This window comes from Cydia amplana, chromosome 18, assembly GCF_948474715.1.
Source record: "Cydia amplana chromosome 18, ilCydAmpl1.1, whole genome shotgun sequence".
Taxonomy (NCBI): domain Eukaryota; kingdom Metazoa; phylum Arthropoda; class Insecta; order Lepidoptera; family Tortricidae; genus Cydia; species Cydia amplana.
Genome location: NC_086086.1, coordinates 5,724,211 through 5,737,306, shown reverse-complemented (window position 1 = coordinate 5,737,306; position 13,096 = coordinate 5,724,211). Strand labels below are relative to the sequence as shown.

Sequence of the window (13,096 nt, the reverse complement as noted above, 5' to 3'; positions counted from 1 at the left end):
AACGTTTATAATCTTGTTACGTCACAAATAAAGCATGTTTAATGGACTTTGCCAGAAAGGTTAACCATCAATGCGCTTAGCTTATTACATAAGCTTTTTTGGTTTTTTAATAATTAAAGTAGGACAGGCGTACTTCATATTTACGATTAATATGTTATCATATTAGAAGCGCTGGTGGCCTAGCGGTAAGAGCGTGCGACTTTCAATCCGGAGGTCGCGGGTTCAAAACCTGGCTCGTACCAATGAGTTTTTCGGAACTTATGTACGAAATATCATTAGATATTTACCAGTTGCTTTTCGGTGAAGGAAAACATCGTGAGGAAACCGGACTAATCCCAATAAGGCCTAGTTTCCCCTCTGGGTTGGAAGGTCAGATGGTAGTCGCTTTCGTAAAAACTAGTGCTTACGTCAAATCATGGGATTAGTTGTCAAGCGGACCCCAGGCTCCCATGAGCCGTGGCAATAATGCCGGGATAACGCGAGGAAGAAAAAAAAATTATTATTTATCTCCAAGCTCAGATGCCCACGTAAGTACGAGTATAAATATTATACACTTTGATACATACTGTTTGTAAATGAAATACTACTTTTTAATTTCCATGTATCTCCAAATCTTTCATTGTTTTTTACGTCTGTAGATAGATGACAATAAAAAGTCGTAGGGTTGGTGCCAAGTAGCGATTGGTAGGAGTGGCGCGCAATAATCGAGCCTTGGCAACTTTCCGAACGAAATATTACTCTGAGACACTTCGCTCCGCTCTGAGCATTTGTTTTAAAATTCCAACGAGAGCCTGCGGTCTTTAATGCAGTTTTAGATATGAAATGAAATAAAAACTACAATTGCGCAGTGAAATGAGATAAACTAAAACGGTATTATTTTTATTTAAATTAAAATGCTATGTTTAAGCGATGATAAAAAGATTCAAGTGGCAGGCAATGTTGAATGTTATTGGAACTTAGTTCTTTGTCAATGTTTTAACAGCAGAATGTCCGGTTGTTCCCTTGATAAGCAGTCGCAAAATATTTGATTAAGAATACAGGCAGCCGACACGGATCATGGATGGCTGTGTGCGAGTACAAGTGCATACATGTGCTACTTGCTACTTGCATTAATGGCAAATGTATAAACTCACATTCGCACATTGCTATCAGTGATACGTTTTCGCCCTAATATATCTATTATAACTGTGAATCGAAGCGATAAACTATTTTGGATCCCATCCTATCCCATGAGCAGTTCAATCCTATCTATAGCCGCCAAATGGACTAATCGTACCTAAATAGATTAAGACCAAGATGGCTCAACGCACAAGACGATTGAGATTCCTAGTGACGCGTAAGTACTAATATCGCACGCAACGTATGCATCAAATACATATTTGATACAATAGCATAGCACAGCATTTTATTTATTTAGAAACTAAAGTACCTGTAAATACTAGTTATAAATGCACAACTCGTAAAATTTATATTATAAAATAAAATAGAAATAATTTATTCATAAGCACAAATATAGAAGAGAACATTATCACTATTAAATGATACAGTAAGGTGCCACGAAATGTAAAAAGTATTTCAATTTTATGCCAATTACGATGAAAAATGAACTGTGATATACTTTGGTCAGCGTATGCTACTACATAATTATACCTACTAGCTAACGTTCGTCCTTCACAGCGAATCTTATCGATGCAATTTGTAACAGGTCCTACCGACATAAATAGGTAATGGCTGAGATTTCGTATCGTAGCCGTTGTTAATAACTCTTTTCTGGCAAGTAAATAAATAATACCTTTTCAACAAACTAAACAATCACGCTAAAGGCCGTCCCTACAAAGTTGCAGAGAGCACCTTGTTCGCGAATGAAACCGCATTTAGGAGAGCTAAAATATTTCACATGTGGAAGGTAAGCTCTCGAGTTAATATTCATATAGTCCGAAGTTCCGTTTGTCTTCCTCAAAGGGGTAGAATTCGGCATAGACATAAAGCAACGGATTACGAAATATTACATTAGATACACACCACACCAGGATTAATATTTGCACCGTGTTTAATTGGTTATTAAGTTAATTGTTGCTATTTTGCGAGTTTTCTCCAGATGAAACGTCAATTTATCAAATTACCTGTACAAAGGCATGCATCTGATTATATTTAGAATGATGAAAATGATAGAGGAACTTGTTTCTTTAAATGAATCTCTACAACCTTTAAATGTGCATTTTGTTTACCTACTAAGTATATGGAATGTTCACCGTTTCACACCAAACGTATCCCGGTCACTGATTAGGCATGATTGTTACATAATTAGAAGTAAAAATATCCGTACTAGTCCATTTAAAGCTAACTCTGCACCGACTTTCTAAAGAAAAAGTATCGAAGTGACACTATGAAGGTAATTTTTTTCATGCAGGAATTTGTCGTATAAATAATAGTCGGAATAATTGAGCGAAGCGTAGTGAAGGTCTACGTTTTGACTCGAGCATTTTGCTTTTGTATGGCCGGATGTTCTCCTCTACAGGTCGCAATTCTTAACCGATTCTCGTGAAATTTTGTGACCGAATTCTATGACTAAATTTTTTTTTGTCAATCCGGTTTATTAATTTTTTCAAAATGGCGGAGTCGTGATAGCTCCCGCCTAAACAAATAGTCGTATCGGTATCATAAGAGTTTTTCCTTTTTGAGATATGTTTATAGATTAAATGGCCAAAAATTCAGAAAATTTGTATCGCTGCTGGTTTTGGCGGTATTTAGATATTTAGTTTTTACTTGAGAATGAGTAGGTAGCTAAATTTCGTCAGCTTTAGTAAGAACTATAATGGCGTATTTTGCAAAAGTTCGCTTTTTTTGTTTGCATTGGGAGGTCCCTGGTTCCATCCCTAGTAATTGTATACTGCTACATAACTTTTTGTATTTTTTTATACTTAAATTTCGTATAGTTGTTTTTTATTTTAGTTTATAATTTGCGTCTCGCTTGCACTTACGGAAAAGAACAAGCGAAATGCACGATAACTAAATGACATCAGTCAGATGTCTTTCTGATATCAGTGTACGTTTGAATTGGCCTGTTAGCCAAAAATTGTTTCGTATGTCCATCTGTTCTACTCTACAGGTGGCATTTCTAAACAAATTCCCGAATTTTGTAAGCAGGTTCGATAGTTAAGTTTTTATTGTCAAATTAGATTCTCTAAATTCTTCTAAACAACAACATTTATTTAGTTTTAAGCTCTACTCGCAAGGTCTACAGCTCACAGAGCCACTAGTTATTTGTTAATGTAGTACCTACTGTAGGGCTGCACGTTGTAATTGCAGAAACATCCACACGAGGTATTTACGCAATTAAGCTTGATCCTGACTCGCGAACAACATTTGATTCATTATGCCGTGCTTGGCCGCATGTTATGTTGATATAATAACTAATTAAATTGCAACAGTTTAAATTTCAACAGTTAACCATTGCGGGAAATGGAAGACCAAAATAAAATTATATCACAGTTTCGCGATCAAAGAATTAATAAATAAATAAAAATGTTAATGACTGAATAGACAATCTACATGGTGGTCTAACGTGCAAAGAGAGATCCAGAAGCAGAACATTAACCCACAGACAACCCGAAATAGAATTCTTTGGCGCAAATGTACGGGAAGACCCGACCCCAGATAAACTGGGATAAGGGATACAAAGAAGAAATAATGACTGAATAGACATGCGCAATTGCGCAAATTACTGTATTTGAAGCATAAAGCAAGGCAAATCCATTTGCGGCAAATATTCGAATTAAATAGACGTTCTGACAAAAATATCCCTCTAAATTCATGACCTCGCCAGCATCTCATCTCCATCCGACACAATGCCGACACCCTGTAAGCTCGGCCTCGAGGGGCTTGTTTGACAAATAGAGGTCTCGCGCAGCGAATTCGGCTTGAAAAAAATTGTCGCAGAGCGTCACGATCTACCACGAAACCTATACGCCCCCAAGCGTTCACGACCTACCGCGTCCCTCTCGCTAGGGGTTACACGACTTAAAAAGGGTTGCAGGCGTATCAATGAGGGGTCTGGTTACGCTGGTCGTGATACGTCGACTGTAATAAAGTAAATTGCGAGCATTTGCTACACGGATCCGAAGCAACGACGATCTTTATGGCACCGATAATGTTATGGGCAGGTAATGCGATGTTTCGACTGCACAAATCGCTGGTACATTGTTTTACGAGTTCTTGAGTTACCTAAGTTTAGTGGCTCGTAATGCGCCGAGGTTACCCGGTTTAAATGAGCTGCGAAGAGATTTACTGGCCCAAAAGTAAATAAAAACGGCTTAATAATCACGACTTTTTACAGGGACTTGACGCTTAACTTTTGGAATAATAAATATATTTCAAGGTAGGTAATTTTATTTCATTATTAGGTTCAAAGATAATCGCGATAAGAATATTTAAGTGGTAAGCTTTTTTATTTTTATGAAGCGTAACTAAGATACAAAAGGTACTCAGAATTTTTTGCGTTTTCAGTATCTTACTCATACTATTATTCCAGTTAATATTATTTGTTTGACAAGCGATTTGAAAGAAATTTTTCGAATGATATTAGTATGAATCATTGACGTACACGTCACCGGTTTACCTTGTCACTTTATGTTGTCCAGTAAATGCCGATCTTTCAAGCCCATTTCTACCCCCATTGATCATCTGGTCTTCGAGAAATGTGCCTTGTCCGTAGCTAATAAGGTCTACGTCAATATCGCTCACCTTTTCGGTTGACCTCATCCCTTATTCTATAGATGATGGAAAGGCGTATCAAAACTAACTTACAGTAAATTGCTAATTGTCTATACAGGGTGCTTCCTGTAACAGGAGCAATAAATTAAACTGTAGGCTCTACTCCTCAAACTGACCAACATTTGTTCAGCAACTTTTGAAAATAACTCATATTTGATTTTTATTACACTTTTAAGTTTATTCTAAGACGCAATGTATTGCAAATGTTGTTATGTTTAAAGCGTGACACTGACAAGCAACGTAAAACACACTAATTTCAGCGTAAATTGAAGGCAATATTTATTTTCTATGAAAAAGAGGAAGTCTAAAGGATTCATAATTTTTAAAAGTTGCTGAACTAGTGTTGGTCAGTTTGAGGAGTACAGCCTTTAGTTTAATTTATTGCTCCTATTACAGGAAGCACCCTGTATATGATTAAACTTTCCGTATTTAAAAGTGAACAATAATCCACTATATTTTGTAACAGCGGTAGTAACAAAACTTTAACCATTTATTAGTCCTGGGTGAAAGCTGCCACATTAATCGACTGCATTTCTAATGCACAGGGCCGTTAAAGCATAATTAAGTTCAGTTCCTGTGTAATGGCTGTAGGAAATTTGCACGGTTATAAATTGTGCTAAGTGTTACAATGCAAAGTACGGGTATACATGAAAATACAGAACGTAGTTAATGGATACTTGACAACCATTGAAATATGGAAGAAGTAAGTTTGAGGAACACCTGGAACAGCATACGAACAGAATAAAATAGTTCCAAAGTTCGATTTTTTTTTAACTCCAAGCTTTTTGTGACAAGAAAGCACAAAAACAAGAAATGGATTACTGATTCGTGGTTAATTTCACAACTAAATATAGGAATCTCGTTGAAATAGTAATTATTGCTTGATTAAGTAATTTATTTCTTGCATTTCGGCGTATTATTGGCAAATTAATGCTTGGCGGAAATAACAAATGTCATAAATTCGTCGTCATATATCTATTCTATGACATAACTATGTCATAGAATGAACTGTTCAACTGAACAGCCTAACATGACAGATCGCCGCAATAACTTGAAATCGGACGGACATGGTTAAACCATGTGAGCTAGCTGCCCGTTCAGAGAGAATACAGCCATGAATAATATACCTTCATCTTGGTCTCTAGAATAATATATATTTTTTATATCTTTTTAATCAACGATACCTCCCAACCTAGTCCATCAAGATCCTGCTAACGAAGATGGAAGCCCAAGGTTCGAATTTATATAATACAATTATCTATTATTAGACCGCCTGTTGTCTGCCTCTACATTTAATCAATTGTTCTTTTCTTTTGTATTATTTTACTGAGGTGTGCCAATAAAGAGTATTCTATCTATCTATATGTTATAGGCACATATAGGACTGGGCCCGCCAGCTCTATCGCATGCATCCGGATAGGTGGACTATCATAGCCACCAAGTGAATGCCAACGAAGAAGCGTAGGGCTGGGCAGGCCTAGGCAGAGATGGCGGGACGACTTTGACGCCTTAACAACTGGCCGGAAGAAGCGCTGAATCAGGGTAGGGGAGAGGCAAAGGCCCAGCAGTGGGACACAATACATAAATAGACTAAGAAAATAATATATATCGCCCCCAAGCGCTCACAACACAGGTCCACAATACAACTCCAATGTCTGTGCGCTATTTTTGCTTAAATAAAAAAAAACAACGGGTTGCACTCAGGGAGAAAACTCAATCACTATTGCAAAATGTCTGCAGCACTATGTATAATTGAGGTTAACGCCATCTAGCGTTATTTCGTCGCATTAATTGAAACCCCTAAGCACATCACTGTTAGTACTCGAGTTATATTAATACCAGTTAGAGCGAAACTCACTAGATGGCATTTAAATCAATAAAGAAAAACTCAATGACATTGAAGTAACAGTTTTTCGATTGGGTCACGTGTCCGTCTTACGTCTTACGGTCACGTGACACCTGTTACGAGTTTAACATTTTTTTCCCATCACGAAAAGTGCACAGCGCCGCTAAATAAGTTTTAACTTCAAAAATCTGATGAAGGCAAAAATAATTATGGTGAACTATAAAACAATAATCATTTCATTTCATTTCGTTTCATTTCATTTCGTTTCGTTTCATTTCATTTCGTTTCGTTTCGTTTCGTTTCATTTCGTTTCGTTTCGTTTCATTTCATTTCATTTCATAATAATTGGGAATTCCAGATTAGTAAAAGATTTGAGTCCCTGCTCTAGTGCTAAGCAATCCCTTGGACCTTTGAAACAGGTTTCGGTTTCAATTTCAGGCCGGTTTGCCCTTGTCATTAAGATTAAGGTCGCAAGGTCAGGGCGTCAGGATTAGTTAAATGTTTAATCTAATTAATCAACTAACTAACGTGAGCCCTTTAAGTTTTAATTAGTTTTATGAGTCAACAAAAATATGTAGGTAGGAAGAAATTACCTTTTTTGCACCAAAAAGGGACCTATTGAGTATACCTCCTGTACTAATTGATTTTTCTATCTTTTCAGGTACCACGTTCAAAAATGTAACGAACTTACTCTAAGAAAATGCAAGCTCTCGCTCTAGCAAGATGGAAACAGTGTAAGATGAAAGAGCGAGCATGAGAGAGCCAGGGACCAGAGTGTTGAGCAAGATGCTGCTCTCGCTGCTGCTGCACTGCTTCTGCGTGGCTACCACAGCTTCTGTATCTAGTGGAGGTAAGTGGAGTAAATAAACCTAGAAATAGAATAGAAAGAATGCACCAATTAGGTACTCCCTAAAACGGCAGGCGTCATTTGAAATAAAAAGTAACAATTTGGCTTCTGATAGGTCGAGGAAAAGTCTTAGTTAAAATTGTATTTTTAGGGTTCCGTACCCAAAGGGTAAAAACGGGACCATATTACTAAGACTCCGCTGTCTGTCCGTCTGTCCGTCCGTCCGTTCGTCCGTCCGTCTGTCACCAGGCTGTATCTCACGAACCGTGATAGCTAGACAGTTGAAATTTTCACAGGTGATGTATTTCTGTTGCCGCTATAACAAAAAATACTAAAAACAGAATAAAATAAAGATTTAAGTGGGGCTCCCATACAACAAACGTGATTTTTGACCGAAGTTAAGCAACGTCGGGCGGGATCAGTACTTGGATGGGTGACCGTTTTTTTGCTTGTTTTGCTCTATTTTTTGTTGATGGTGCATCTTGATGGTCCGACTCGCACTTGGCCGGTTTTTTTTGGTATTTGGGCCAAAATACTTTTTGATGCCTAAAAACTGGTCCCTCCGAAAGAATAATTAATTTTATGGGATATCAGTACAAAATTGCGCAAAAAGTATACTTATATCGAAATATAACATTATTTTCTAACGCAGAAAACAAGATTTGACCGGAAAAATACGTTATTTATCCTAAAATTGCGGTAACAACGCTGTAATTTTTGGTAACGCAGTCGTTCTTAGTACAAAATATTGCTGTCCTTGAGCACTGTGTCAAGATGTACTTAGCTATTTCTCCCAATATTTCCTAGGTGGCGTTGAATCTTAAATGTCCCTATGAAAATGTAACATTTGAACCTTATTACAACGCCAATAGATATTTTTTACATTAAATATTTCATAGAATAAAAAAATATTTAGTCTGTGTCCCCAACAAAGAACAAAATCGTAACTACCTTGCGTTGCTATATGAAAATAAACTTTAAAGTGAGTGTGTTACATTTTATTTCACTTCATTTGGTTCGACTTATTGTAACTATTAGAACGAATGATAGCAACTGCGCGGGGGGAGACCGCTAGCCGGATCAGTCGCGTCACAGTCGTTGAGAGAGGTGCGTGTGTTTATTGCGTGGCCGCTGAGTTACCGCTGTCGAAAGGTACGTACTGACGATATTTACATTATTGTTATTTTAATACGCAGTTAGTCATGTTTTGTTTCTGTCAGTGTTAGAATATTTGCATTTTATTATTCTTTTTAGTGAATATTTACAACGAAGTCAAATATTTACAACTGCGTAACTGCTACACTGCGTTACTAGAAAAAAGTAACGCAGTTGTTGTAAAGGTAACGCAGTTGCGTTTTTTATTATTTTTAATGTTAGAAATATGTTATTAAGACCGAAATTCAAAAATACTCTTTCTTTCTTCACAGAAGGAAGCTTCTGCACTAAATGGCGTTAACGAACGCAGAAAAGCAACGTCGTTATAGGCTTAAATTAAAGTTGGACCCTATAAAAAATTCTGAAGCCAAAAAAAAACATCTTGAAAGGTACCACGCAAATAAAAAACTTGTAAAAGATATGACAGAGCGTGAACACAGAAATATCAAGCGTAAATGGAAGACTGCGAACAAGAAACGACGAGAACGTCAAAAGTGTGCTCAACAAATTATGAACATTACACCGACGTCCAGCCCACGGTCAGGAACTCCAGTTTCACCGAGATCTAGAGGCCGAAGACAAATACGAAGAGATCGCTCCACAGTTTACAGAAAAAATCTGAAAATTCAGGAAGAACTCGAAAAAATGAAACGGCTGTGCGATAAATACAAAAAGAGATACCAACGAGCTAAAACCACAATCAAAGACACGAAAAAAGTAAATAAGCTTAACCAAAACAAGTATTCAACGTTATCTAATGCAATCAAAGACCATTACAAAAGTTTGAAGTCAGTGAGAGAGAAGAAAGCCTTAAAACGAATTTTCCAAGGAGAAGGCATAGCCAAGTCTAAAATGAAGATTAGTATTATACGCGAGACTTTGGGCATTGATCAGATGAAAGTGATGAAACGACAGAATAATCCTTTAGGGAAAACGCTTCTGGTTGATAATATTAAAAGCTTTTTTGACCGTGATGATGTTTCTAGAGCTACGGCGGGTAAACGGGAAACTGTCACCTTTAAAAAAAAAAAATGCAGAAGCGCCATTTACTGGACACGATGAAAGGCCTATTTCGTTCATTCAAAAAAGAAAACCCAGAACTGAGATGTTCTTATTCATATTTCATAAAAAATAGGCCTTTTTACGTAAAACCGCCTTCAGTTGCTGGAAGAGAGACTTGCCTATGCAAGACACATACAAATGCGCAGTATATTATAGATGCTCTTTACAAAACAAGAGTCCTTGCCACCTCAAACATGAACGAACTTATCGCTAGCACAGTATGCTCGACATATAACAAAGCTTGTATGACTGGCAATTGTAAAGATTGTAAGACAAAAGAAATACTTTTTAGGGAAACAACAGGTAATCTCGGATTAGTGAAATGGGCTCATTGGATAAGGAAATCGGAAATGATTGAAAAATCAGGCAAAAAAGTAAAAGTTACTAAAAACGTAAAGGAAATAGCTGAAGGAACAGTTGAAGAATTGATTGGAAACTTAAAGCAAACTTTGATACAATTAAAGAAACATATTTACAACATTAAAGTACAGTACAAGAGTTATCGAAATGCTATAGATAATTTGAATAATAACGAAGTCGTTCTGCATGTCGACTTTAGCGAAAACTATAACTGTAAGCATTTTGAAGAGGTGCAGTCCCACCATTTTGGCGGATCAAGAAAGCAAGTAACTTTACATATAGGAGTTATGTACACAAAACCTGAAGGACATAACAAGCCAACTGTAAATTCATTTTGTACCATTTCTGCGAATAATTCCCATAACCCTGCCTCCATTTGGGCACACCTACATCCAATTATTCGCGAAATACAACACAACAACCGTCATATAACTACAGTTCACTTTTTCTCCGATGGACCAGCTACTCAATACCGGCAGAAGCAAAATTTTTATTTCATAAGTCACAGACTATTCAGCGAATACAATTTCATCCGCGTTACATGGAATTTCTTTGAAGCTGGTCATGGAAAAGGGGCTGCTGATGGCGTTGGTGGCTACCTCAAACGCACCGCAGATGAAAAAGTAGCTGCTGGTTCCGATATTTCTGATGCAGAAGCTTTTTATTACACTTTGAAGGATTTGAGCAAGGTTCGAATGTACTTACTGACTGAAAGCGACATTCAAATCGTTGAAAAAGCACTACCTAAAAACCTAGTGCCACTCCAGGGTACTATGCAAGTACATCAAGTTTTTACTGACACTCCCAGAGAACTTCAATACAGAGACCTCAGTTGCTTTTGCGAAAGGGGTTTTTGCCGTTGCATGAATCCAAAAACATATCAGCCTGTTCCTGTTCCTGTCATTGATACACTTAGAGAAGATATTCTTTCGTTTGAATTGGATGAGGAATCAGTCCTAGATGACATTTCTAATGTCGTTGCCGTACCTAGAAGATCATATTATAATACGGTTTATTCCTCATCTTCCAACTCTGACGACGAACCTTTAGCAAGCTTTAGCCAACCATCGGTTTCTAATATAAGCGAAATGCAGCTAATTGAAAAGGAAAATGTTCATCCTTCAAAAATATCTGACGGTGTCCATGTTTTAATAAAAGTGTCTTCTGTCAAAGACAAACACTACACTTACCTCGGCGTTGCTAAAAGTGAAGTCGATGAAGAAGGAGACGTAAAAATTATGTTTTACAAGATGATAGATAAAACTGGCAAAAGATTCAAAGCAGTGGAGACTGATATTTCTTACGAGCCTTACGATAACATCTTGGAAATTGTTCCTAACCCTAAAGTTATCGTAAAAGGTAAAAGGGTATATTTTCATTACGATGAAGCAATTAACGTATATGAAAAGTAAGACTGAGTTATTTGTATTAAATTTGCTAAGTTTGTTGTTTTTGAAGTTACTTGATACTATATCACGTCATAAGAAGTAACATTTTATTTTGTTTTAATCATTATAACAGATCTCTATAGAAAGTACAAAGTATAGTATGTAAGAAAATACTACTGTGTTACTAAGCTTACTACTGCGTTACTTTTGTGTCCCTTTGATTATTGTAGTAATTTCAGTAATACATGGGCTTCTAGTGATCTCAAATGCCTGAACCTCTTACGTACGTATTATTGATCAAAAGTGGAAGGTTATGCCATTAGGTGGTATTAAATATAAGTTGTTTTTTGTTTGCGAAAGAGGTGTGTCAGGATCGTAGAAAGTGGAAATCCGTGGTCTCTGCCTACCCCTCCGGGAAATAGGCGTGATTATATGTATGTATGTATGTATGTATGTTTTTTGTTATTAATAGGAAAGTTTAAGTTTTAAAATGACACTTTGGTAACGCAGTAATCTTAATTATTAAGAATACTCCATAAAACTGATTATTTCTGTGATTTTACTTACTAAGAGTTAAATGTAAGCGTTACGGTTTAAAACTGACATATTGAAAAGTCTGATTGTGCAATTTTAATTAAAAAAGTTAATTTTGTAAAAAAGTAACGCTGTTGTTTAATTTCTTGACACCTTGATATATTAGTTGCCAGAAATATGATAAACTCATTAAAACTATCGCTGCAGAGGTATGTATATTATAAATCGAACTATAACTAATCTATATTTACCTAAAAAAAACAAAGAAATGTAATAATTTATTTTTATTTTTTATCGAAATTTGTATGCTCGGATTAGGCATTAAAAAGTATTTTGGCCCATTTATTATTTAGGTACAAGTTACAACGTAATACTTATTTTATTTTATCATTACATACCTACACATTCAGTGGTGCATTTATCACGAAGCAAGTTGTATTAAACCAATCGAACTTATAGAAATTATGAAATCCTATCAACCATACGAAATGAAATGTCGTACATTGCCTAAATAAGTTATCAAACTCGAAAATGCCAGAGGCGAAAAAGCGTGAGGTAGGTAACTTGCTCAATCCCCGAAAAGTACGAGTAGGTACAGTCGCCATCAGATATATCGGAGCGGCCAAGGCGCTCATAAATATCTGAACACGCCTCTGTTGTCAGGGCGTTAGAGTGCGTGTTCAGATATTTATGAGCGCCTTGGCCGCTCCGATATATCTGATGGCGACTGTACACGCTGTCGCTGTTCCAAATTAAACAAAAAGAAGTTATTCCACCGCCATTTCACGAATAGAATGGAAAACAAATTTCGCATTTCATCTTGAGCGTATGCGAGTCGAGAATATTTGAGAAATAAAAGAGTTTGTCGAAGCGCTTTCGAATAACCGATGTTGACAAGGAATTTAAGTGATACGAATGAAAAGCGCCTCTAGTCTGCATTGCTGTTTCTACAGAGTAAGACAAGGACATAGGTATTTTCAATCGGAATGCGAAAGAAAAGACGAAAGTTTTGTTGCTTTTATTTAAAAGTATTTTTAAGTACATAGAATTTAAATATACTGAATGTGCGCTTAAAACTATTTAGCTTTCGTTAATTTGGCTATAGGTAAATAATAATTATATATCGCGAAT

At 36.5% G+C, this 13,096-nt stretch overlaps 2 protein-coding genes across 2 annotated transcripts in view; both read left to right on the top strand.

Annotated features, from left to right (window-relative positions):
- LOC134656407 (protein sidekick-1-like) overlaps positions 1-13,096 on the top strand; it is a 269,487-nt gene that overhangs the window by 112,969 nt on the left and 143,422 nt on the right. The window contains exon 2 of the mRNA XM_063511934.1: positions 7,281-7,469. Within this exon, the coding sequence (XP_063368004.1) occupies positions 7,373-7,469 (97 nt within the window). The 5' untranslated portion in view covers positions 7,281-7,372. The remainder of the gene's footprint in view (positions 1-7,280; positions 7,470-13,096) is intronic.
- On the top strand, positions 7,986-11,777 carry LOC134656399 (uncharacterized). The gene is made up of 2 exons (XM_063511927.1): positions 7,986-8,618; positions 8,894-11,777. Exon 2 carries the CDS (start codon positions 9,653-9,655, stop codon positions 11,453-11,455), a length of 1,803 nt encoding a protein of 600 aa, XP_063367997.1. The 5' UTR covers positions 7,986-8,618; positions 8,894-9,652; the 3' UTR covers positions 11,456-11,777.

Coding starts and splice junctions, on each gene's coding strand:
- LOC134656399 (XM_063511927.1), top strand. CDS start 9,653: ATGCAGAAGCGCCATTTACTGGACACGATGAAAGGCCTATTTCGTTCA.